The sequence below is a fragment of the Heterodontus francisci genome, chromosome 5 (assembly GCF_036365525.1).
Source record: "Heterodontus francisci isolate sHetFra1 chromosome 5, sHetFra1.hap1, whole genome shotgun sequence".
Taxonomy (NCBI): Eukaryota; Metazoa; Chordata; class Chondrichthyes; order Heterodontiformes; family Heterodontidae; genus Heterodontus; species Heterodontus francisci.
Genome location: NC_090375.1, coordinates 28,979,285 through 29,004,135, shown reverse-complemented (window position 1 = coordinate 29,004,135; position 24,851 = coordinate 28,979,285). Strand labels below are relative to the sequence as shown.

Below are 24,851 nucleotides of genomic sequence, written 5' to 3'. Positions count from 1 at the left end.
CCTGCGGATCACCACTAGTCACATCCCTCCATTCAGAAAAACACCCATCCACTGATGCCCTCTGTCTTCTGTGACTGAGCCAGTTCTGTATCCATCTTGCCAACTCACCTCTGATCCCGTGTGACTTCACCTTTTGCACCAGTCTGCCATGCGGGACCTTGTCAAAGGCTTTACTAAAGTCAATATAGATAACATCCACTGCCCTTCCTTCATCAATCATCTTTGTCACTTCCTCAAAAAACTCAATCAAATTAGTAAGACACGACCTCCCCTTCACAAAACCATGCTGCCTCTCGCTAATAAGTTTGTTTGTTTCCAAATGGGAGTAAGTCCTGTCCCGAAGAATCCTCTCTAATAATTTCCCTACCACTGACGTAAGGCTCACCGGCCTATAATTTCCTGGATTATCCTTGCCACCCTTCTTAAACAAAGGAATAACATTGGCTATTCTCCAGTCCTCTGGGACCTCACCTGTAGCCAATGAGGATGCAAAGATTTCTGTCAAGGCCCCAGCAATTTCCTCCTTTGCCTCCCTCAGTATTCTAGGGTAGATCCCATCAGGCCCTGGGGACTTATCTACCTTTAATGCTTTGCAAGACACCCAACACCACCTCCTTTTTGATAATGAGATGACTGAGACTATCTGCACTCCCTTCCCTAGGCTCATCATCCACCAAGTCCTTCTCTTTGGTGAATACTGATGCAAAGTACTCATTTAGCACCTCGCCCATTTCCTCTGGTCCACACATAGATTCCCTTCTCTGTCCTTGAGCGGGCCAACCCTTTCCCTAGTTACCCTCTTGCTCTTTATATACGTATAAAAAGCCTTGGGATTTTCCTTAATCCTGTTTACCAATGACTTTTCATGACCCCTTTTAGCCCTCCTAACTCCTTGCTTAAGTTCCTTCCTTTATATTCTGTCTTTTTATTCCTCAAGTGCTTTGTCTGTTGCTAGCCTTCCAGCCCTCACAACATTTAAGAAGTATTTAGATGAGCACTTGAAATGCCATAGCATACAAGGCTACGGGCCAAGTGCTGGAAAATGGGATTAGAATAGATAGGCTTGATGGCTGGCGCATACATGGTGGGCCGAAGGGCCTGTTTCTGTGCTGTCTGACTTTATGAATCTAAAATGGAATAAATGCAGAACAGATCCAGCAGCACTGGTCTATGAGGTGCTGTGGACCATCAGTAGCAACAAGATTATATTCCACAACAATCTGTAACCTCATGGTCTGTCATATCACCCACTCTACCATTGCCGTCAAGCCAGGGGCTCAACCTTGGTTCAATGAGGAGTGCAGGAGGGCATGCCAGGAGCAGCACCAAGTGCACCTAAAAATGAGGTGCCAACCTGGTGAACCTACAACACAGAACTACATGCATGGGCGGCACAGTGGTTAACACCTCAGCCTCGCAGCTCCAGCGACCTGGGTTCAATTCTGGGTACTGCCTGTGTGGAGTTTGCAAGTTCTCCCTGTGTATGCGTGGGTTTTCTCTGGGTGCTCCGGTTTCCTCCCACACGCCAAAGACTTGCAGGTTGGTAGGTAAATTGGCCTTTATAAATTGCCCCTAGTCTAGGTAGGTGGTAGGGAAATATAGGGACAGGTGGGGATGTGGTAGGAATATGGGATTAGTGTAGGATTAGTATAAATGGGTGGTCGATGGTCGGCATAGACTCGGTGGGCTGAAGGGCCTGTTTCAGTGCTGTATCTCTAAACTAAACTAAACAGCAGAAGCAGCATGCTAAGTGACCCCACAACCAACGGATCAGATCAAAGCTCTGCAGTCCTGCCACATTCACTGAACTAACTAATGGGAGGAAGAGGCTCTGTGGACATCCCCATCCACGACAATGGCGGAGTCTTGCACATGAGTGCAACAGGCAAGGCTGAAGCCTTCGGAACTGTCTTTAGCCAGAAATGCTGAGTGGATGATCCATCTGGGCCTTTTCCTTTGGTCCCCAGCGTCACAGATGCCAGGATTCAGCCAATTTGATTCTATTTGTATGATATCAAGAAACGACTGAGTGTACTGGATGGTGTAAAGGCTATGGGACCCAGCAACACCCCAGCTGTATTGATGAGCATCTGTGCTGTAGAACTGGACATGCAGCTAGCCACCATGTTCCAGTACTGCTCCAATGCTGGCATCTCCCTGAAAATGTGGAAACTGCCCAGGAAAAGCAGGAGAAATCCAATCTAGCCAATTACTGCCTCAGCAGCCTAGTCTCCATCATCTGTACCGGAGAGATATCATGGCTATCGCTCTAAATTCATTATCTTTGCTCAAAGCTGCATATGAGTTGATATTGAGGAATGACAGGCTTGGTGTCAACTGTGATGTAACAACTACTTGCATTTATATAGCACCTTTAATGTTGGAAAATATCACAGGAGAGAGTAATCAGACGAAGAAGTGACAAAAAGGTGACACTGAGCCAAGGCAGGAGGTTTTGCGATGGGTGACTAAAAGCTTAGACAAAGAAATAGGCCCTAATTTTATGTTGGGTGGGAGGCCCTGCGCACCGACCAGAGAGTTGGGGGCGAGCCCACCTTCGCTGGGCCTGGGAAGCCATGCCCGGATTTTGTGATCCCCCATGCCCGGATTTTGTGATCCCCCATGCCCGGATTTTGTGATCCCCCATGCCCGGATTTTGTGATCCCCCATGCCCTTATTTGGCCTTGGGTGGGATTTCCACCCTCTCAGGCAGGAAGACCCACTGAATGGAGCTGCCAACCAATCAGCGGGCCAGCAGCTCTCTCCCAGCAGCGCCACCAGAAGCAGTGGCCACTGCTGGAACTGCACCCAGCCGCAGCAGCAAGAGGGATGATGGTCCCGGAAAGGAAGGTGTCTCTGCCAAGGCCCCAAAAAATTGGCCGGCCCCAGCGAGACGAGGGGGTCAGTTGGGAGGGAGGGACTTTATTTCAGTGGTGTGGTTGGGGCTTCGGGGGGTCCCTCCGTGGGGGGCCTTTGCCACCCGTCCACCACTGGTTAAAATACCAGCGGCGATGGGAGGAGGCCCTTGTGGCAGTTAATTGGCCACTTAAGGGCCTTGATTGGCCTGGGGCAGGCGGTCCATTTCTCGCTGCCACCCCTCATAAAATGGCAGCTGGGCGGGAAGGCGTTGGGAATGGCACCTCCCACTCAATTTTACTGCCCCCGGTCCCCCACCCCCACAACCACCAGCCCGCTCCTGTGGGGGTCCATAAAATTCCAGCCATAGATTTTAGTGAGAATCTTAAGGTGACAGGTGGGAAGGAGAATTCCAGAGCTTCGGGCCTGAACAGCTGAAGACAGCCCCAATGGCGGAGCAAGAGGAAAGGGGATGCACAAGAGGCCAGAGGTGGATATACACAGTATTCATGGAGTTGTTATAGGGCTGGAGGCATTTATAAAGTTGTGAGAAATGAGGCCATGGGGGGAATTTGAACAGCCGGATAGGAATTTTAAAACCAAGCGAGCACAGGGTGATGGGTGAGTGGAACTTCATGCGGGTTACGATACAAGCAGCAGAGTTTTGGGTGAGCTGAAGTTTATACAGGGTAGAAGGTGGGAGGCCGACCAGGAGACTATCAGAATAGTTAAATCTGGAGGTAACAAAATCACACATTGAGGGTTTCAACAGCAGTTGTGGAGAAGTTGATGTTACAAAGGTCGGAGGTCATTGAAGAGTGAAATCGGATGGAGTGTTAAACTGGCGTTTGACACCTGGCAGCTTTGGTTAATGTCAGTTTTCCACCTGGTGGTTTCAGTTAAAATTACCCCTGTGGCTAGGGAGGGGAATGGAATCAGTGGTGATGCCTCCTATTGTTGAATACCCTGCTTATACTTGGCTTGCACAAGATAAAGCCTATCTGTGCCAGATCCCTAAGAGCAGGTGGTGCTGGCAAAACCCTATCCCACTAAGGGCCACCACCTTCATTAAAGGATGTGAGAAAACTGGACATTGGAATGTTCTATTCCATGAAACCAGGCGCTTTTATTATTACAAACTCACCCTCACAGTTTCATACTGTTCCTCTTCATAAGAGCAAAAGTGAATCCCCAATTAATGCCCACCATCTACATATAATTAAGCACACAATTAATGTACAATTAACATGGGATGATGGTCAGTAACATGGTTAGTTCATTCCAGGGTAATTGGTGGTAAATTTTTGAAAGACTTCGACACGACATTGAACTGAAGAACTCTGCCTTAGCAATAATGGTATGGACAATCATGGTAGATCAGCTATTAGTCTCTTCGCAATAAGTAAAGCAACTGTATCTGAAACATATCTTCTTTAACTCCCATGGAGAATCATGGAAGAGTGTCTCAGCTCTGCTGCTGCTGTGTTGGGTAAAGTACATTTTCTAACTATTTTTAGCATGGCTTTTGAAGTGGTGTCAGTATAATGAAGAACTTTAACAGCAAATTTCCCCTTTGTAAGATTTTCCCGTTCAGTTGCAGCACATTAGGAGCCTCTGGTAGTCCCAGACTCAGGTTGGATGTGCCTGTGGGTAACATCAGAGCTACCATTAATAGCAAATAAAATTTGAAAAAATATCACAAAGGACCTTCTTGAAATTATCACACTATTGAGTGCAAGTCATGAACGAATGAATGGGATGTATCACAATAATTCTCATGTCATGTTATGAACCTGCAAGGGAAGATTTCCAGCAGACTGCAGTCAATGTTTATCCATTTGAATGAATTGTTTTGTGGCTTCTTGTCCAGTGTTTCAAGCTGTCTCTGCTGTCTCTGGTGCCTCCTTATGGAGTGTAACAGACGCAAGGTTTCATAAAACGCAGATGTGTCTACCAAGATGCATGGCGGAATCCCAAAGCTCCATGAAAACTTGCATGTGGAGTTGAGCCAGACAGATGCACACAGGTTTACAAGTTCAAACCCTGGTGTGCACTGGGTTCATTAATCTTGTAGTGATCCTGTCAGAGTTGACATTCTTGAAGAAAAAAACAAACCGAAGATTTGTAATAAAAGCAGAAGTAACTTTTTTCTATGATCCTATGATTTCCTTACAGTACACAGCAATGCCAATTTTATGAGGTGGTGCATGCATCATGGGGCCTCGTTTGCACTGTGGATTAGTTGAGAAACCTCACTGTTCACTGTTGTATGTGCACTCCATGTCTGAATTGCTGCATTCCATTGTGCACAAGCAGACTTTTGTGAAATTCCCCAGTAGCTTATTAAAAATGTTTTTATTTATTTGTTCCAGTGCACATTTTCTGTGGTAGGGCGAGGTGGTGATATAATGGTAATGTCACTGGATTAGTAATCCAGCTGCTGAGGCTAATGCTCTGGGGACATGGGTTCAAATCTCACCACAGCAGATGGTGAAATTTTGAATTCAATTAATAAATCTGGAATTAAAAGCTTGTCTAATGGTGACCATGAAACCATTGTCAATTTATTGTAAAAACACATCTGGTTCACGAGTGTCCTTTAGGGAAGGAAATCTGCAGTCCTTGCCTGGTCTGGCCGACATGTAATTCCAGACCCACAGCAGTGTGGGCAATTGTGAGCAGCGAATACAATATACTAAATTGCAAGAAGTACAAGTAAATCACTGCTTCACCTGGAAGGAGTGTTTGGGGCCTTGGATAGTGAGGTAAGAGGTGGTGAAAGGACAGGTATTACACCTTCTGCGATTGCATGGGAAGATGCCGTGGATGATGGCCAATTATCGCCCCATCGGCCTACTGTCGATCATCAGCAAAGTGATGGAAGGGTTCGTCGACAGTGCTATCAAACGGCACTTGCTCAGCAATAATCTGCTCAGTTTGGGTTCCACCAGGGCCACTCAGCTCCTGACCTCATTACAGCCTTTGTCCAAATGTGGACAAAAGAGCTGAACTCGAGGAGAGGAGAGGTGAGAGTGACTGCCCTTGACATCAAGGCAGCATTTGACCGAGTATGGCATCAAGGAGCCCTAGCAAAACAGGAGTCAATGGGAATCGGGGGGAACACTCTCCACTGGTTGGAGTCATACCTTGCACGAAGGAAGGTGGTGGTGGTTGTGATTGTTGGAGGTCTATCATCGCAGTCCCAGGACATCACTGCAGGAGTTCCTCAGGATAGTGTCCTCGGCCCAACCATCTTCAGCTGCTTCATCAACGACCTTCCCTCCATGAGGTCAGAAGTGGGGATGTTCGCTGATGATTGCACAATGTTCAGCATCAATCGCAATCCCTCACATAATGAAGCAGCCTGTGTCCAGGTGCAGCAAGACCTGGACAATATCCAGGCTTGAGCTGATAAGTGGCAAGTAAGATTTGGGCCGCAACAAAATCTTAGTTTGCTATAGATCTCCTCAAAACGAGAGTGGGGCTCTTTCAGAAAGCTGGTAAAGGCACTATGAGCTTAATGGCCTCCTTCTGTGCTGTATGATACTATGATTCTGACACGCGGAGTTGTTACAAAGCACTATACAGTGATTATGAAGTTTCTTCTATATTAAGTTTTGAGGACTCATTTAAATTGTGGAGATGGATTCTGTCATGCAGACCCCCACCAGCCAAGAATGAGGCACATTAATTTTGCCACACGAACATTGATTTTTAAATTGTTATTGGAGTAAAGAAAGAACTTGGTTCTTTTTTTTTTAGAAAGAAACACCAGACCCTTGACTGGAAATACATTTGCATAATAACAAACCGTACTTGGAAAGGACAAAGGGGCCAGTCCCTGCTCCAATTTAATCCACAAATGACTTCTGATTGCCAGATGTTGAAGATGGAGAAGCGAGCATTCTAGGTTAACTGCTAAGATGGCCAAATACACAAACTGACGTGGTCAGACCAGTTTAATCACGTGACTAATTGGCTGTTGGAGTTTTTTGAATTTGAACTTGCCACAGTGTTTTAAAAACTCAAAGCTGTTTGCTCCTGGACTGACCAGGCCTCTCATGGCTGGCTTGCTGCAGCCTCTCCTATCATCACTCTCACCAGCTTCATATAAACCATATAAAGACATATAAACCCCAAGAGAGAAAAGTCTCCTACAGTGAACAAGGTTTAAGAAGAATACTGGGCCCCAACGAAAAGCAAGATCTACCTACAAGCAAGGACTACAGCGAGCTCGAAGCACAGTACAAAAACCCCTCTTCAGAGATTGCCTCAAAGCTCTTATTTTTCTGCTCTTTTCTGTCTCTATTTGCATATGCGTATCACATATGCTTGCTGGCGTGGTGTGTGTCCGTTGGCATCAACCGAACTAGAGTTTAAGTTGTAATAAATTTCAACTTCTTCAAACCTTAAAAAGCCTGTTTGTGCTCATTTCTTTGCCGTGTAATTGGAAAGTGGTGAACAAGGATTCGCAGTGTGGGGAGCTCAAAACAGTGTGTTTTTTTAAAAATAAAAACAAACCCTGTTAGAATAAGACTAGGCTAAAAGGGACCCATAGACACCTTTTTCAACTGGTCGTAACCGATTCATTGGAAGGCTGAAGATTTTATAAATGTTGGACTTTGTTTTGTTGACAATTCACTGAAAGGACACAGATATTGTTTAAAAACAACCTTTGCCAGAAATCATGTGCTTTAAGCTCGATATACAACAGAAACCTTGGAGACCTGTGGAAGATCTTTATAGAGAAGCCACATGCCAAGGTTTATGGAGGTCAGGCGGTTGGCTTTCTGTTTGGGGTTTGGATATTATTTTCAATTCAATTAGGGTGTGAACTGTTTTGAAGGCAGTTGTTATTTTGCCTGCCAAGGATGAAGAAAATCCAGCTCATTTTTCCTGCAACTCTCAGACTCTGAGAAGGCCAGTGTGTCAGCTCCTCTTTGCTCCTGTCTTTGGGAAAACCCTGTGATTCAAGTGTGTATTGGCTGAAACTCCTGATGCCACATGTCCTGGAAAGTCTACCAGAAGATTTCTTGACATCTCCAGAACGAATTGCTTCTGAAAAGATCCCAGTGACCTGTCTCCGTATACCTGGATGCCAGACCAAAAGGGACGACTGACTTCCATATCTTCTCCGTTTTCTTCAAGAATTAGCAAGTATTTGGCCAAAGTTTTTTTTTGTCTTATTTTGTAACAGTCACTTGCAGAGAGAATTTCTGTTTTTTTTTTCTGTCTCTGTCTGGAAATTATAAAGGATACTTCCATATTTCAATCTGTATGTTAGTGCTTTGCTTCATTATTGGATAAATCTTGTTTGTAAACTGATAATTTTGTTTATTAAAGAAACTTGGTGCATTTTATTCTGGGATAAAGAGTAGAGTTTATGATTGACTGCATTGGTAACTGTGTAAACATTTAAATATATGTTGTGACCTGTGGAGAAATGGAAGACAGTGCACTCCTCCCACTTCGGTTGCAATCGTAAAAGAAATTGAGCAGGTGATAATAAAGAAAAATGGAGAGTGTTAGTTGCTTTAAGGCCTTCTTAAAAAGAAGGGTTTTTAATGAGCATTTTGGAATGCATTTCTTGCATACAGCTGATGGAACTAGAATTGAATAAGGTTGGTTAAATTAGTCTCGCAGTAAAACCTGATTAACAAAACAGTCCCCAGATAATTCTGAGACGTGCTTGATGAAAAACTATTACTCAGCATCCCGTGATAGTATATGCAGGACCAATCTAATGTCTAACCCAAAATGTCTAACAAGCAGTCTTCCCAGACTGAACAGTTTCCATTTCTGACTACACTTTCCACGGGTCACAGAAAATATTTTTGCTTAAATGCTCACATGCGACATTCCTGAGGTTGAGATGATCCAGAAGTACAGCTCCAGACACCCAAACATATCTCTTTCAGTCCCAAGGCCACCCTGACATGAAAAGGCTGTTTGTTGCTGTTTGGGAATGTGTCAGCTCCAGATCTGGAGCCCGCTATGGTGAGCGGTTTCGACTAGGAAGCAAAGGGAGAGATTAAAGAGGCGATTCACTCTGCTACATAAAAACCTCTTGTTCGCCAATTGTAGAGGATTTCACCAATGGAAATTCCGAGATCCCTTGACTGAAAGTCAAAGCAGCCAAGAAGGGAAGTTTTGGAAAAACATCACTTTTCGAAATTCCAGGATTTGAAAAAAAAAAAAATTCTGTTGTTTACAATAATCTGAAGTAATGGTAAGCATTCATTGCTGGAAATAGCAACACCACTGCCTCACTGGGAACTCATACATTGTAAAGTAGAATTAGAAGAGGAAATAAAATAACAATACGGCAAGAGTTTTTTTTTTAAAACCACGTGTCTTAACATTACTAAAGCCAAACCTCTAGACTGAGACAATAATGTCTGTTTTATTTGGAGCTCTGATCATGTTCACTCTGTTTTCACTCAGGAATCCTTCTACACTTTGAAGAAATGGGTAAAGGAATTGAAAGAGCATGGGCCTGAAAATATTGTGGTCGCAATTGCTGGAAACAAATGTGACCTTTCTGACATGAGGTTGGTATCTGCACAACATAATCTAAGTTGGTTTGTACAGAAGTGGCAGATCATCTTTTCCCTTTTCAGTCACCATGTATTGCATCTGTATAAAAAGAAAACGTTTGCCGCTTCCCTCAAAAGCTTGTTGCACTGATAAGTATCTTCATTCTTTTTTGCAAATTGATAGCCAATTGTTGATATGTTTAATGAAATGAAGTAATGAGTTTGGCTCATGGAAACAGTTTTTACTTGAACAGTCTACCATTTAATATTAATGTAGATACATTATCAACTGTTGACAATTTTTAAAAAAAGACTGTGTATGTGAATGAATAATAGCTCATCAGAAAATGTTTTAATTTTATGGTGCGCAGCTACTAATTGGATGAACCATGTGTACATACACAAACCTCAAACAACTCAAAGTTTGTTTTTAATAATCTCTCCATCCCTAATTGTTTTGACTAATGAACCTTTCTTTTGCTCTTTAGAGAGGTTACAGTGAAGGATGCCCTGGAATACGTTAAGTTCATCAATGCCATCTTTGTTGAAACAAGTGCAAAAAATGCCGTTAACGTTGGAGAGCTCTTTGAAAGAATCAGTAAGTAATACTCACTCTGCTGAAATTATATCACCAGCTCAGGAGGTTATCCTGTGAAATGCTGTCCAATCACTAAGCTTTTTATGTTAAAACATTGAGAAACCAAGAGGACGCTGCCTGGGTTAAAAATAATGAAATGTAAGGTGAATCATGTAATAGTGATTAGATTATGCCACCCTGGAGTTGTAAAAGCTTCAGAAATGTAGGAGCAAGGGAACATTGTACAGTTTTGAGATCCTGGGAAGGAATGAATTTGCGTCGTGGGTATGTAGGGAGGAAGTAGAGCGTGTAGAGTAACATCTTTGGAGTTTAGAAGGAAGAACGTAGGAAAGTTCATCATATCAATAGAGAACGATTGTAATATAGAGACAATTTGAGAGATCACTTATCCGGCAAAAAGCATTTTGCTGTGCAACCTTCAGATGTGAGAGAAGTGGTCAATAAACCTAGCAGTAGACAAAAATGATAATTAAGCTGTATTTTTAAAATAAAATCTCAGCTGATTCACTTAGTGCTGCCCAATCTGGCCTCTACATGCCTCCTGACACCCTCTAAAATGATCTAAAAAGACATCCAGCTACAGAATTCCAATCCAAAGAAAATGGGCAACAGGACAAGAATAAGGCAATCTCAACCCAGTTGTCTGTGCAGAGACCTCCTTATTAACATCTGGGGACTGGTGTGCAATCTTGGTATATCGTATCCCACCAGTAGGACAGACCCACCAAAAGTGGAGATATTTCATGGCTTTAGGTGAAGACATTCCCAGCATTACCATCGATGGTTCACTGATCCCTCAACTGACAAATCAATGCTTCTCTTATATTGAGCAAGATAAGGACACAGAATATATTCTGGGTAGGTGGCTTGCAGGTACCACCAAGCTAGTTCTTTCGTGAAGGACATGGCTACCAGACTGGGCTTGCATAAGTGGTGAGAGAACCAATGTGAGGGAGTAACCTACCTGACCTTGTCCTCAGTGACCTACCTGACATAGACACAATAGGACTGATAAGAGTGACCACTGCATTGTGCTTGTAAGGGCAAAGTTTCTTCTGCAATTTTGAGGAATCCTACATTGCATGGTGTGATACTACTATGCTAAGTGGAACAAACTGGGAATCTATGAGGCAATGTGGACAGCAGCAATAGAATTGTTTAGCATCATATGTATCCTGATAGTGATGTGAGGGGTGCTACTCTGTCATGTCAGGAAACTAACCCTGGTTTAATGTGGAGTATAACCAGAAGTAGCACCAGGCATGTCTTAGGAGGTGTCAATGTCGTGAAGCTACAGCACAGGGCTATCTACATTTTGAATGCCAAAAACCTCCGACCTAAATGGTCCCTAATGAATAGATCAGAGCAAAGCTCTGTACCCCTATCACATCTAATTTTGCACACTATAACTGGGCACCTACTGAGCTAGGCTATTCCAGTGGAGCTACGATATTAGCATCTATCTGATAATGTAGAGAACTCTCAAAAAAAACAGATATTTTTATAACTGTCCAATTGTCCAAACTGCCTTCTCAGTGGTCTGCAAATTATCAGTTAAGTAAAGGGAGGAGTTATCAATAGTGCCTTCGTATGTCACCAATAATTTGGTGTCAGCCTTGCCTCAGTCTCCTCTGAATTATATGGCTGTGGGCTAAAGCCCCAGTCCAGAGACTTTGCATGTAATGTAGGCTGATATTTAGTGCAGTACTGTTGGAGGTACAATCTTACAAATAAGATGGGTCCAATTCTAGAACTCCCTGTCCATGATGGAGCACCATTTCTTTTTAATTCATTCATGGGATGTGGGCGTCACTGGCCAGGCCAGCATTTATTGCCCATCCCTAATTGCCCTTGAGAAGGTGGTGGTGAGCTGCCTTCTTGAACCGCTGCAGTCCATTTGGGGTAGGTACACCCACAGTGCTGTTAGGAAGGGACTTCCAGGATTTTGACCCAGCGACAGTGAAGGAACGGTGATCCAGTTCCAAGTCAGGATGGTGTGTCACAACCATCACAAGGGTTGCAGCAGTTCTAACCACCAGCATCTCAGGGCAACTTGGAGTGGGCAATAAATCCAACCTTGTCAGTGTTGTCCATGTTCTGTCAACAAGTAATTAATCCTAGGTTTGCTTTTAAACAGCTTAGTTTTAATTTTAAAATGAGGTCAATATAAAATAAAGTGACCAAATCAAATTATAAAATGGGGGCACATTTACTGAGCAAATAAAATGAGGGTAAATTTTATAAATTCGCATTCCTGACAGAGATGTGGGCTGGGAGCACATAGGCAGGATTCGCACATGAAAATCAGTGGTCTTGCAGGATTTTCCATCCATAATGGTGCTCTGGAGCATAGGTTTATATAATTGCCGCTATTGTGTGCACGTACCAGTGTAGTGCTCCACTGCTAGGAAGTGAGCCTTGGCAGGGAATCTCTCCAGCTATCAGTTTGTTTGTAATCTTGTACAGCATCAGGTATGTGCTATTATCAAAACTAAAGACTGGTAGGATCAGTGCAGGGAAAGGGGTGGAATTTTTGCTTCAGTTCTGTTGCTTGCTTTGCTGCTGTTGAAAATTAATTGAATATCTTAAGTAGCACTCAGAACTAATATCATCGTATGAAGTCAGTTGATTTCAAGGTTAAATATCAAGCTTCTGATACCTAATTTATATTTTCAAATTTTGCAGACACTCCACTCAAAACCTGCACGGTCTGGTTAAAACCAGACAGCAGGCAGCCTAGGGACCTGCTCTTTTATTCAGATACCTTCACAGATTGCATTTCTGCAACCAGTGTATCCACTCTTGCACAAACATGTTGTACACATCAATATTAAATCTTCAAAGCAAAGGAAGCCGTATCAATACATCCAGACAGTGTGGGGCGAGAGAGGTGGGAGGCGGGGGCGTGGATTTTAACCCTACCCACCTGGCAAAAACTGGGTGAGTGGACATTTAAATTCGCCCAGGTTACTCACCCGCCAGAAATCCACCAGGATCCCTCCGCTCAAGTCTTTAATGTGCTTTACTGAACAGGTGGCAAAGGACACTCACCTGAAGCAGGAAGGGTTCTTATTTACTCATACATGTCAGATCCCGATGACATCAATTTTAACTGAGTGGTGAAGCCACCACAGCTTTCCCGTCAGATGAAAGCCAGTCAGAATCTGCCGAGGAGAAGCAGAGGTTGAAAAAATTAAGTGTTTTTTCCCCTCTCCTTGTTGGGGCTGGGAGCAGTAAGAATGAAACCTTCAGGACCAATGAGGATTTTCTTTCCCCCAAAAATATACTTTATTCATAAAAATCTGTTTATAAAAAAAAAAACATTACAACACAGTTCAAAACAGCACAAAGTTGACATTCCAAAAAGTGCAAAGGAAATCAGTTTTCTTCAATACAGAAGTGAGTTGCCTCACAACCCTTCCATTTCATTTTACATGGCATGTACATTTTACAGTAAACCCATATTTGGTGTATACAGCCCAAGGGGTTTTCCATGGATCCAGCCCCTCAGTTCACTTTGGTGGGAGGACCTTACACTGTGCTCTTTCCCCATTGAGCCTTTTCAGCGGCTGCCCCAAGCTTTAGTGCGTCCCTCGGCAAGTAGTCCTGGACCTTGGAATGTGCCAGTCTGCAACACTCTGTCGTGGGCAACTCTTCGCGCTGGAAGACCAGCAAGTTTCGGGCAGACCAAAGAGTGTCTTTCACTGAATTAATGGTCCTCCAGCAGCAGTTGATGTTTATCTCTGTGTGCATCCCTGAGAACAGCCCATAGAGCACAGACTCCTGTGTTACAGAGCTGCTTGGGATGAACCTCGACAAAAACCACTGCATCTCTTTCCACACCTGCTTTGCAAAGACACATTCCAGAAGGAGGTGGGCAACTGTCTCTTACCCACCACAGCCACCTCGAGGGCAGCGTGTGGATGGAGCGAGACTCCAGGCGTGCAGGAAGGATCTGACTGGGAGGGCCCTTCCCACCATCAGCCAAGCTACATCTTGGTGCTTGTTTTGAAAGTTCTGGTGATGAGGCATTCTGCCAAATGACTTTGGCAGTCTGCTCGGGGAACCATCTGACTGGATCCATCATCTCCTTTTCCCATCGGGCCTTGAGGACATTCCGTGCAGACCCTGCCCGATGGATTGCTGGTCAAAGGTGTTTACCCGCAGAAACTTTCCCACGAAAGATAGGTGGTACGGCACGGTCCAACTGGATGGAGCTGTCCGTGACGATGTGACCAGACCCATCCTTCGCAACACTGGGGACACATAGAACCTCAGCATGTAGTGACACTTGGTGTTTGTGTACTGGGGCCAATGAGGATTGCTGATTCCTACCTTCCTTCGATTGCCTTCCCACTTCCTGAAAATGAGATTCCCACGAGAAAGCTCCAGGAGCTACCACATGTTGGCAAGCAATCTCTGGACTGCTGCTTCCTGCCAGCTTTCCACCTGTTCTGGGCAGGTAAGTTTTAAATGAGGTCCAAGAGTTGAAGTAACCCAAGCCTCATTTCTGGAGCAGCGGATGAGTTCCCAACTTGCTTTGCTACTTAACCGCCCAGCATTAAAATTAGGGCCACAGTGTAATTTAGGGGTGATGGTAGCATAGTGGTAATGTCACTGGACTAATGCAGAGGCCCAGGCTAATGTCCAGTGGGCACTGGTTCGCATCCCCACCACAGCAGTTGGTGGAATTTAAATTCAATTAATGAATAAAAAAACAATTTATTAAAATCTGGAATGGGAAGCTAATCTCAGTTTCATGGCAGTATTACTATCATTAAATTGTCATAAAAACCCATCTGGCTGACTCATGTCTTTTAGGGAAGGAAATCTGCTGTCCTTACCTGGTCTGGCCTACATGGGACTCCAGACCCACAGCAATTTGGTTGACTTTTAACTGCCCTCTCAAATGGTCTAGCAAGCCACTCGGCTGTCAAGGACAATTAGGATGGGCAACAAATGCTGGCCTTGTCAGCAATGCCCACATCTTGTTAAAGGAAAAAAAGTCTGTTGAAATGCCAATTGGGACAGTTGCTCTTAGCACTCCCGGCCTTCCAAATGGAAATATCAGCCATGCTTCTGATGACTATCCAATCATTTCTCTGAGAAAGGGTGGAGGACTGAATTGGACTCAACTCTGATGGTTGAATCTGTCAGTTGAATAGCCAGCAGCACACACTTAGGATATCACACCATTTGACCCTTTTGTCCCATCAGCTGCCCGTTGTGTATCGGGAATGAAAATCAGGAGAGGTATATAACGGACAGCAAGTTTGATGCAGCCCATTTTGCACTATCACCCAAAATTAAAATGACCCCCATTATCTTGATTCATTTCTGACCATTGGTCAGTAAAGTAATGATCTGGTGACCTAATAGCACCCATGAAGTAGCAGCGCCTTTTAGATAAGGAGAGAAGCATGGCCAGGAGATGCATTTTAGAAAATCACAGTGCGAATGGTGGGACTGCTCCATCATGTTGCACAGATGGTAATGACTGGGAATTATAGTCGGTACTGTAAAGGAATAAAAATGCTACGAGTTTCAGAGATCAGGAATGCCTCAAGCTTAATCCCCACCCATCCTGTGCTGAGTTAGCTGAAATGGCTGTGGGAGTTGTAATTGACCAGAGTTCCTGGGCTAAGGAGTGAAAATGACCCATGCTCCAGCTATTGACTACTATCAGCGACCCCTGCTGGAAAGTGTGCGTATGTGTTTGTGGTACGAAGGATGTATGGGCTTGCATATGAAGAATGGTTAACTGACTGAGATATTGCAGGTATCTGGCATTGATCCATGAAATAATTAATAACAAAGCTGCAAGTTCAATAGCTTGCATTTATCGAGCACCTGTTAATGTACAGAAATGTTCCAAGGTGCTTCACAGATGTGCAATCAGACAAAAATGGATGGTGAGCCGAAGAAGGCAATATTCGGAAAAGTGGTCAAAAGCTTGGTCGAAGAGGTGGATTTTAAGGAGCGTCTTAAAGGGAGAGAGGAGTTGGAAAAGCAGGGGAAGGGGTTAAGGATAGAATTCCATATTGTGGGGATGAAGGCACATCAAGACTGCAATTATACAAGGTCTTGGTGAGACCACATCTGGAGTATTGTGAGCAGTTTAGGTCTTTTTATCTGAGGAAGGATGTTCACGCTATGGAGGGAGTGCAGCGAAGGTTCACCAGAGTGATTCCTGGGATGGCAGGACTGACGTATGAAGAGAGATTGGGTCGATTAGGCCTGTATTCGCTAGAGTTTGGAAGAAGGAGAGGGGATCTCTTCGAAACCAATAAAATTCTCACAGGACTGGACAGACTAGATGCAGGAAAGATGTTCCCAATGGCGGGGGAGTCCAGGACCAGGGGTCACAGTCTAAGGATAAGGGGTAAGCCATTTAGGACTGAGATGAGGAGGGATTTCTTCACCCAGAGAGTGGTGAACCTGTGGAATTCTCTACCATAGAAAGCAGTTGAGGCCAAATCATTCAATATATTGAAGAAAGAGTTAGATATAGTTCTTGGGGCTAATGGGATCAAGGGATATGGGGAGAAAGTGGGAACAGGTTACTGAGTTTGGATGATCAGCCATGATCATATTGAATGGCGGTGCAGGCTCGAAGGGCCGAATGGCCGCCTCCTATTTTTCTATGTTCTAGGACAAAGCGGGAAGGGATTGTACGAGAGGTCAGATTTGGAGGAATTGGGAGTTTGGGGTCAGTTGTAGGACTGCAAGAGGTTACAGAGACAGGAAGAGACAAGGATATGAAGTGATTTAAACACAAAAATAAGAATTTTAAATGTGAGGCGTTGATGGCCTGAGAGCCAATGTCGGTCAGCGAGCATAGGGGTGATGGGTGAAGGGGACTTGGTGTGAAACAAGATACAGACAATAGAGTTTTAGTTGAGTTAAAGTTTACGAAGGATGGGGGATGGGAACATTGGAGTCGTTGAGTCTGGAAGTGACCAAAGCCTAGTTAAGGGCTTGAACAACAGATGGGCTGAAGTCAGGTTGGAGATGGGTAATATTCTGGAAGTGAAAGCAGGCAGTCTTTGTGATATGAAGAATCAGCTCAGGTTAAGACCAGGGCAATGGAGGCCCTTTGATATTAGAAACTTTGGGAAACCCAGGGCTGGATTTTACATTGCTGCTGCCGAAATCGGCGGCCGTAAACAATGGCACACCGCATGTGCGGGCTGTACTTCGCAGAGCAGGTGTGATATTAATGGCAACTCATTTAAATGGCTGGGGTGGACCGCTCCCCCCCCCCCCCCCCCCACCACAGTCCTGAGGGATTGGGGGGGCGGGGGCGCGGTCTGTCCCCAGCAATGGCGTCCGGTGCTACTGTGCAGACGCCAACGCCATTTTTAAAGTGCTTTGAACCCTTCCATTTAGTTTAAATCTTTAAAGGGGTAGTCATTTAAAATTTATTCAAAAAAGTTTTTAAAAAATGTTTCTAGTCTTCTAGCCCCTGTCCCACCCACCACCCCCCAATAACCATACAATTCATTACTTACCCTCTTCCCACCCCCCCCCCCCCCCCCACAAAGTTCATCAACTTTTAACTTCACCCCTTCCCACCATCCCCTACACCAATCAGATTAGTTTGACCCCACTCCTCCACCACCACCACCACCCCCCCCCCCCCCCCACCCTGCAGTGAAATACTTACCTGCACCAATGTCCCGCATCCGATCTCCGGATGGCGATCCAAAGGCATGGGAGTGCTGGCCATCAGCACCAATATCAGAGTGGGACGGATGGCGGTAATGGGCAAGTAATTAATTCGTTAATTTACATTTATTTAAATATGTAAATTTGGATTCCATCGCCACTGCTGCAGGCAATATCGGGGAGGGCCTTCTGGCATCAAGGCCTGTGGTGGGCCTCTGCTGTAGTCATTTTCTGCCCCTCCCCCCCACCCCCCTGCCATGACCCCTGACGTCAGGGGGCTGTAAAATCCAGCCCCCTGTGTGAAGGAAGACCAGTACAGAGAGCTTATCGGTGATACAGAAACTACCAGACATCTGCCCCAACATTAAAATAACAATGGCCACTTGATCTGATGTGAGTCCAGTGTTTGGAATTCATGGCAGAGTTAAATGCAGAGGTTAAATACAGTGGAGAATGACCACTGTAGATGGGAATTATTTTAACTGATTACATCAGCAGATAAACAACGAAGTAGACATACTGAATTGATGTAAGCCAAGGGAGTTTCTTTGAAACATGCCCATTCACTAATTTTGTTATGTATACCAGATGCTGATTTTCAGAATTAAAGGCCTGGACTTAAACATGTATTGAACCAAGACAGTCGCAAAGTTAGTATTCAGGTCGATAGTAATTTTTCATTAATTTCCCTCTGCTCTGTTTTAGTAAAACAAGATCGCGATTGGCTTGAAATCAGAGCATTGGTACTAGAGAGCAGCATTTGGTTGACAGCTCCCTACTTCACTGGTAAGGCAGAAGTGGAGGACCTGTAGGATTCACAGAACAGCCTGGTAACTGGAAGAAATTACCAAAATACTTGTGAGAAATCTTGGAACAAATACTTCCTTGGCACAAATTGCCACTCCATTGGAAAGCTGTAGCAGTGGCTGGTAAGAGCATTGGGAAAATGCAGAATGATGCTGCAAGGGGTTTGTGTCCAGAGATGGTCTCTGCCTGTGTCATGCTGACTGGAATCACTTGATGCTGCTACAGGGGTGCAAGAGGTAGGAATAGGTTCAGTCCTTAACTTTCATTTCCCTCACTCTGGACACAGAAATTCACCACAAGATGTAAATTAAAGTTCGGGAGAGCCCATGGAGATGTAAATTGCGAATGATCTGTCTGAGGGATGGGGATTTTTCTCTCTGTGCATTCTTATGAATATTCAGTCAAATGCGGCTCGGTACAGTCAGTTGGTGGAGGAATTTGGAAACGAGAGCTATACAGGAACAGAGAACTTGCTTCGTACTTTCAACAGTGGCACTGAAAATAGTTTTCAGCAAATTTTCCATTTAAATTGTAACAGTGGAGTGCTGTGGAATTTGGTCTGGTTCAGTTTAGAATTCAATACCTTCTGACTGCAGAATCCCAGTGGGGCTGAAAATGATTAACCTTCACTGAGCTCAATAATCCAGATGGTGCAGGAAATGGGAAAATCGCACGTGTGTAGTAGGAGAGTGCTCTGGAGGGTGGATTGAAACATGGAAAATAGGAGCAGGAGTAGGCCATTCGGCCCTTCGAGCCTGCTCTGTCATTCATTAAGATCATGGCTGATCATCCAACTCAGTAACCTGTTCCTGCTTTCCCCCTATACCCTTTGATCCCTTTAAACCCAAGAGCTATATCTAACTCCTTCTTGTAAACATGCAGTGTTTTGGCCTCAACTGCTTTCTGTGGTAGCGAATTCCACAGGCTCACCACTCTCTGGGTGAATAAATTTCTCCTCATCTCAGTCCTGAAAGGTTTACCCCGTGTCCTTAGATGATGACCCCTGGTTCTGGACTCGCCCACCATCGGGAACATCCTTCCTGCATCTACCCTGTCAAGTCCTGTTAGAATTTTATAGGTCTCTGAGATCCCCCCCTCACTCTTCTGAACTCCAGCAAATATAATCCTAACCGACTCGATCTCTCCTCAAACGTCAGTCCCGCCATCCCAGGAATCAGTCTGGTAAACCTTCGCTGCACTCCCTCTATAGCAAGAACATCCTTCCTCAGATAAGGAGACCAAAACTGCACACAATATTCCAGATGTGGCCTCACCAAGGCCCTGTATAATTGCAGCAAGACATCTCTGCTCCTGTACTCTAATCCTCTCGCTATGAAGGCCAACGTACCATTTGCCTTTTTTGCCGCCTGTTGGACCTGCATGCTTACCTTCAGCGACTGGTGTACGAGAACACCCAGGTCTCGCTGCATATTCCCCTCTCTGTTTATAGCCATTCAGATAATAATCTGCCTTCCTGTTTTTGCTACCAAACTGGATAACCTCACATTTATCCACATTATACTGCATCTGCCATGCATTTGCCCACTCACTCAACTTGTCCAAATCACCCTGAAGCCCCTCTGCATCCTCCTCACAGCTCGCCCTCCCACCCAGTTTTGTGTCATCTGCAAATTTGGAGATATTGCATTTAGTTCCCTATCTAAATCATTAATGTATTGTAGGCAGGTGGTTGTACCAGCCTGCTTACTGATCTGGTAAGGCTGAGGTTCGTCACTAGGTGCAAAGGAAATAAAAATCAGTTGGTTAATTCATCCTAATGAGCATCTAAATGCATTGAGACATATACAAAAATGCAGATACAGAAAGAGAAACATATTACAGACAATATATAACAGCAGACACACTCTGGCCAAATGTCCTCAGGGTCCCATTTTATTTTTTGGAGAAAAAGCTATGGACTTACTGCATATCCCTGACACATACTTAAAAAGAGTTGCCTTGTTTTTAACTATTCGTTTAAAAAAAAAAATGTACATGATAGATCCCATGCTGAATTAACTGTTCTCAGTTGAGGTGGCAGATGTGGCCCCAAGATGGTTCTGAAGCATGTGGGTCGAGAAGGGGAAAAGGAATCCGGGTTCCTATTCCTAGTTGCTATCAGTTTGTGTGGTAATTGAGTGAGGATGAGGTCAGGCAGAGCTGTGATATAACCAACAGTTAAATAACCTGCCAATATTAACTGTTAAGTGTTACACTCACGAAGGGAACAGTGATGAAATATGAAATGAACTGGAGGAATTATGAAATAAAAGTCCACTGTTGAACTGAACTGCAAAAAAAGACACATTTGTGCTACAGACAAAATGGAGTAGAGGTCAGGTGACCCCTTCTGTACTGTCAATAAATGTGTTTGTCTATTGAAGCCGAAACCCATTATCCACATCTGAAACCGCTATTGGGAAAACACATTGAAATGGAACACGGCCCATTTCATGCTAACAACTCCAATCTGCAGGAATGGTGCCAACAAAGATTTCTGAGGACAGACCAACTCCAAAGCCGAAGCCAAAATGATAGATGTGAAATAACACCTATTTATCAGAGTGGACCACGTTCAGAAGTCATCATGTAACACTGGTTCCCATATCCTGGAACATTGTATGAATCACCTCAGGGGAGAGAGCCCTTAGTCAACTGATCGACACCCCAACCTGACAAGTTTCTACCTTAAAAGATAGTTCTCTAGAGAGAGAGAGAGGAAGAACAGGCAGAACAGCTATGAGATAGTTCCAGCGAGGCAAGAGCTCTGCTGATATCTTTTAATGACTGCAGCAGAGAAATTACAAGGTGACTTTGGAACTCCCCATGAATTTCTGCCATTGACTTTGGATTGAGGCTTAACCACAATGAGCCTGCAACCTTTCATCCTTTTCAAGACAAAGAACATTCAGGCCTGCACCATTGAAAGATCTCCTCCCGAAAAGCTTCTAAGTTTTTCTTAAAACAACAAACTGTTTTACAACAATGGGACTCTTATTGCATGCTACCACTCTACTCTTTTTTTCTTGTTTGTGTGTGTGTGTGTGTGTATGCGAGAGTGGGTAAAGTCGCAAATATTTTTCCGTTATTAGGTCAAAATAAATATTTATCTTTTTTAACCTATGAGAAAACCTGCCGTTTGTCTACTCTTTTGACCCTTCAAACACTCGGGGACTAAAACACTATCTGCAGTCAGCTGAGAGGTGAAAAGTGGAAGTCACCCACACCACTTCCCACCTGCCGTAACATAATGCAAATAGATCGGACACATGGTTGAGACACGAACAGTGGATGGCAGTGATACCTGTGGAATTGTAGCCCAGCTAAGTTCCTTCAGGGGAGATGGGGAACATAACAAAAGAAATACAAGCAAGAGTAGACCATATGACCTCTCGAGTCATTCCATAATATCATCGCTGATCTTGGACCTCAACTCCATTTTGCCATCTTATCCCCTTTAAAGTCCAAAAATCTATTGGTCTCAGCCTTGAATATACTCCATGACTGAGCATCCCAGCACTGAGGTAGAGAATTCCAATCCTCTGAGTCAAGAAATTTTTCATTATCTCAGTCCTAAATGACTGGCACCTTATCCTGAGACTATGCTCCCTAGTTCTCGACTCTATTGCCAAGGGAAACAGCCCCTCAGCATCTACCCTGTCAAACTCTCTTAGAATCTCGTGTGTTTCCATGAGATCACCTAAATTCTTGAGTATAGGCCCAAACTACATAATTTCTCCTTGTAGGACAACCTTCTCATCCCAGTAATCAAGCTCATGACCCTTTGTTGCACTGCATCTCAGGGAAGTATATCATTGCTTGGGTATGAAGATCAAAATGTGTACACCGTACTCCAGGTGTGATTTTACCAAGACCCTGTACAATTGCATCAAGACTTCTTTACCCATGTACGCCAACCCTCTTGCAATAAAAGAGAAGAAATTTTTCAGTAGAGAAAAAGAAAACTGCTGATGTAACCATTGATTTGCTAATTTTCTCAGTGCTGTTTAACAATCGAATGATCCTTTGAAGGCTTTCTATTTAGTGAATACTGAAAACAGTGCATTGCAGTTCCACCTTGCATGTGCTGTGAAGTGGTGGCATTCTGTTGTGTGCCTGTGATTTCCCCATGTGGAAGAGCTCCTGATCAATGTGCTATCTGGAGGAGGTATGAAACAGAGGTTGTTACAGATTAAAGTAATTTAGAAGGAGGTGAAATAATCAAATTGAAAACATATTTGCTATGAACATTCCAGCTGACTATTGTTGAATCATTGACTTTATCACACAATTGCCCTGCAGGGAGCAAGACAGAATTGGAGGGTAAGTTTGCCTGAGCTGTTTTACTGCAGCTCCTTTGGATGGTTTCTGGACTGGCACGTTGTAGAAGCAGGTTGCTAACCCACTCTTTCTGCCAGGGTGTAGAGATCAGTACTGAATGCTTGCATTCATAAACTACTTTATTCCATCCAACTGTCTCAAAGTGTTTCACACAGTGAATTAGTTATTAGATTACAATGTTTTTTATATCGGTAACCATCCTGCGCCAGGAGTGAGTTGAAGGAGAATACACAATCCGAGTGTTTTAAGGCAGTAAAAACATTACAGATTGTCTCAAAATTCAGTTTTCAGATTGAACAAGGGGACAAAGAAAAGGCCCCATGCCTTGAACCAGTGGAATTTTAAAATTCTGTTTAGTTGGGAACTGTTTTCTTCCTTTCCTGCTATTGGAGCTGAGATATTATTGGGGTTAGAGTTCAAGGACCTTTAACCCTCTTTTACCTGCAGTGGGAGTGATCAATGTAGATACCTGGAGCTGGATTTTCAACTGACGGTGGGGTCGGGACCTGGTGCGGGCGCAATTTAAAAATTGGGGTCCTGGAGGTTGTATCTGGATTTAGGTACCTCCGGGACAGTCTGCAATATTCAAAGTGCTGATGGGGGATAGAGCGGAGGGAACGGGGAACCCACTAGTCAACAATTAACAGCCCTTTAAACTCCTTTAGGAGCTTGCTAACCAGCCAGGAGGGCAGCACTGCAATTTTTAATGGAGATTTCAGTGAACCCAACAGTCTGTTGCATATTGGTGCACAGCTGTCAAATTCGCTGTGGGGCAAAGATAAAGTCCTTTTTTTTTTAATGTTTAATATTATTGGGCCCTCTAGTTTCCTGTGCTGGAACGTGCTCAGTATCTCTGTTTTGGCCGTTTCTGCTGTGGTATACCTTTTGAGGGGCGTATCCAAATCTACTCTGCAGCACCAGACAGGATGAGATGTGTATACACTCCTGTAACCATCAGGCAGAAGTTTGGAACAACCCTGGAGACTAGACGTATTAACTAACCTCCTAGTTATTGTGTATAGTTTCATCTCTACAAATAAAAGAACCCACTTAATTGAGTTAACAATCCTCGTGTATTGGTGTGCTTCTGTGCAGTAGAGAAAGCACAATATGGCGGCAGCTGGTGGTGTTAGACTGTTTGAATTGAGGATTTCACAGAACCTGCAAAACTAAACCCCTCCACATGCAACAGAATTTCAGTGTGTGGAAGTTTGAAGACCCAGCAAGTACATCTGCAGTACTTACTACAGTGTGGAAGTCTCTGTGTGAGTGATTCTGCAACAGTGTAGGTGTCCATTACACAGCAGATCGACATGCTCAGGACACCACCTCTTTCCTTCAACAGGCAGGCATCGGATCCTGGTGAAACTACTAATTGGGAGAGCGTTAGCCTGAGACTAACTGCTGCTACTGCTTGTGCAGAATAATTGTTTTGAACCAACTCCATAAGGTGTGGCATGAGTCATGACTCCATTAATGGAACCAACTATTTCTCCCACGGGGTACCAGATCAGGAGGACTGGGGTGGGCGGGAGGATGGGATGGTGACCAAACATTCGAGGCACGGCCAGAAAAGAGAGTGTGTCTAATGGCAGACTCCAACAGCTTAAAGAAGGCTGAAAAAGAACTTCATTGCCTTTTAAAAAATTTTTGCATCGAAATGCAGCTTTGTGGGTGGTCCTAGCAAAAGCGCAAGACGGCAGCGACAGCACCATTGATCCCAAGTCTAACAACAGGGTTTAAGCCCTGAAGAACTGTGCTAGCCTAAATATTTGTTCCCTTCTCAGATATTCTTGAAACTCCTGTGAATACTGACAGGATGACGACAGAATTCTCATCCTTGAATTGGAAGGCGGCAGACCTCCTTACTGAATTCAAATTGTTCAGGCAATGGATGGAGCGATGTTTTCTGGAGCTGCCTGTCTCTGAGCTGGACAGACAAGCCATAAAAGTAAAAACAGCCACAGGAAACTAAGGTCTTCACAGACTGAACACAGTAGGACTGTTGGAGGAGGACCTCAAAGACCCAGACCCAAGCAAAATAT

The 24,851-nt window shown here is 44.2% G+C and overlaps 1 protein-coding gene across 1 annotated transcript in view; it reads left to right on the top strand.

Moving 5' to 3' along the window:
* The window catches only part of rab31 (RAB31, member RAS oncogene family), a 123,410-nt gene that overhangs the window by 58,224 nt on the left and 40,335 nt on the right, over positions 1-24,851 (top strand). The window contains exons 5-6 of the mRNA XM_068031241.1: positions 9,301-9,407; positions 9,881-9,990. Of these exons, the coding sequence (XP_067887342.1) occupies positions 9,301-9,407; positions 9,881-9,990 (217 nt within the window). The remainder of the gene's footprint in view (positions 1-9,300; positions 9,408-9,880; positions 9,991-24,851) is intronic.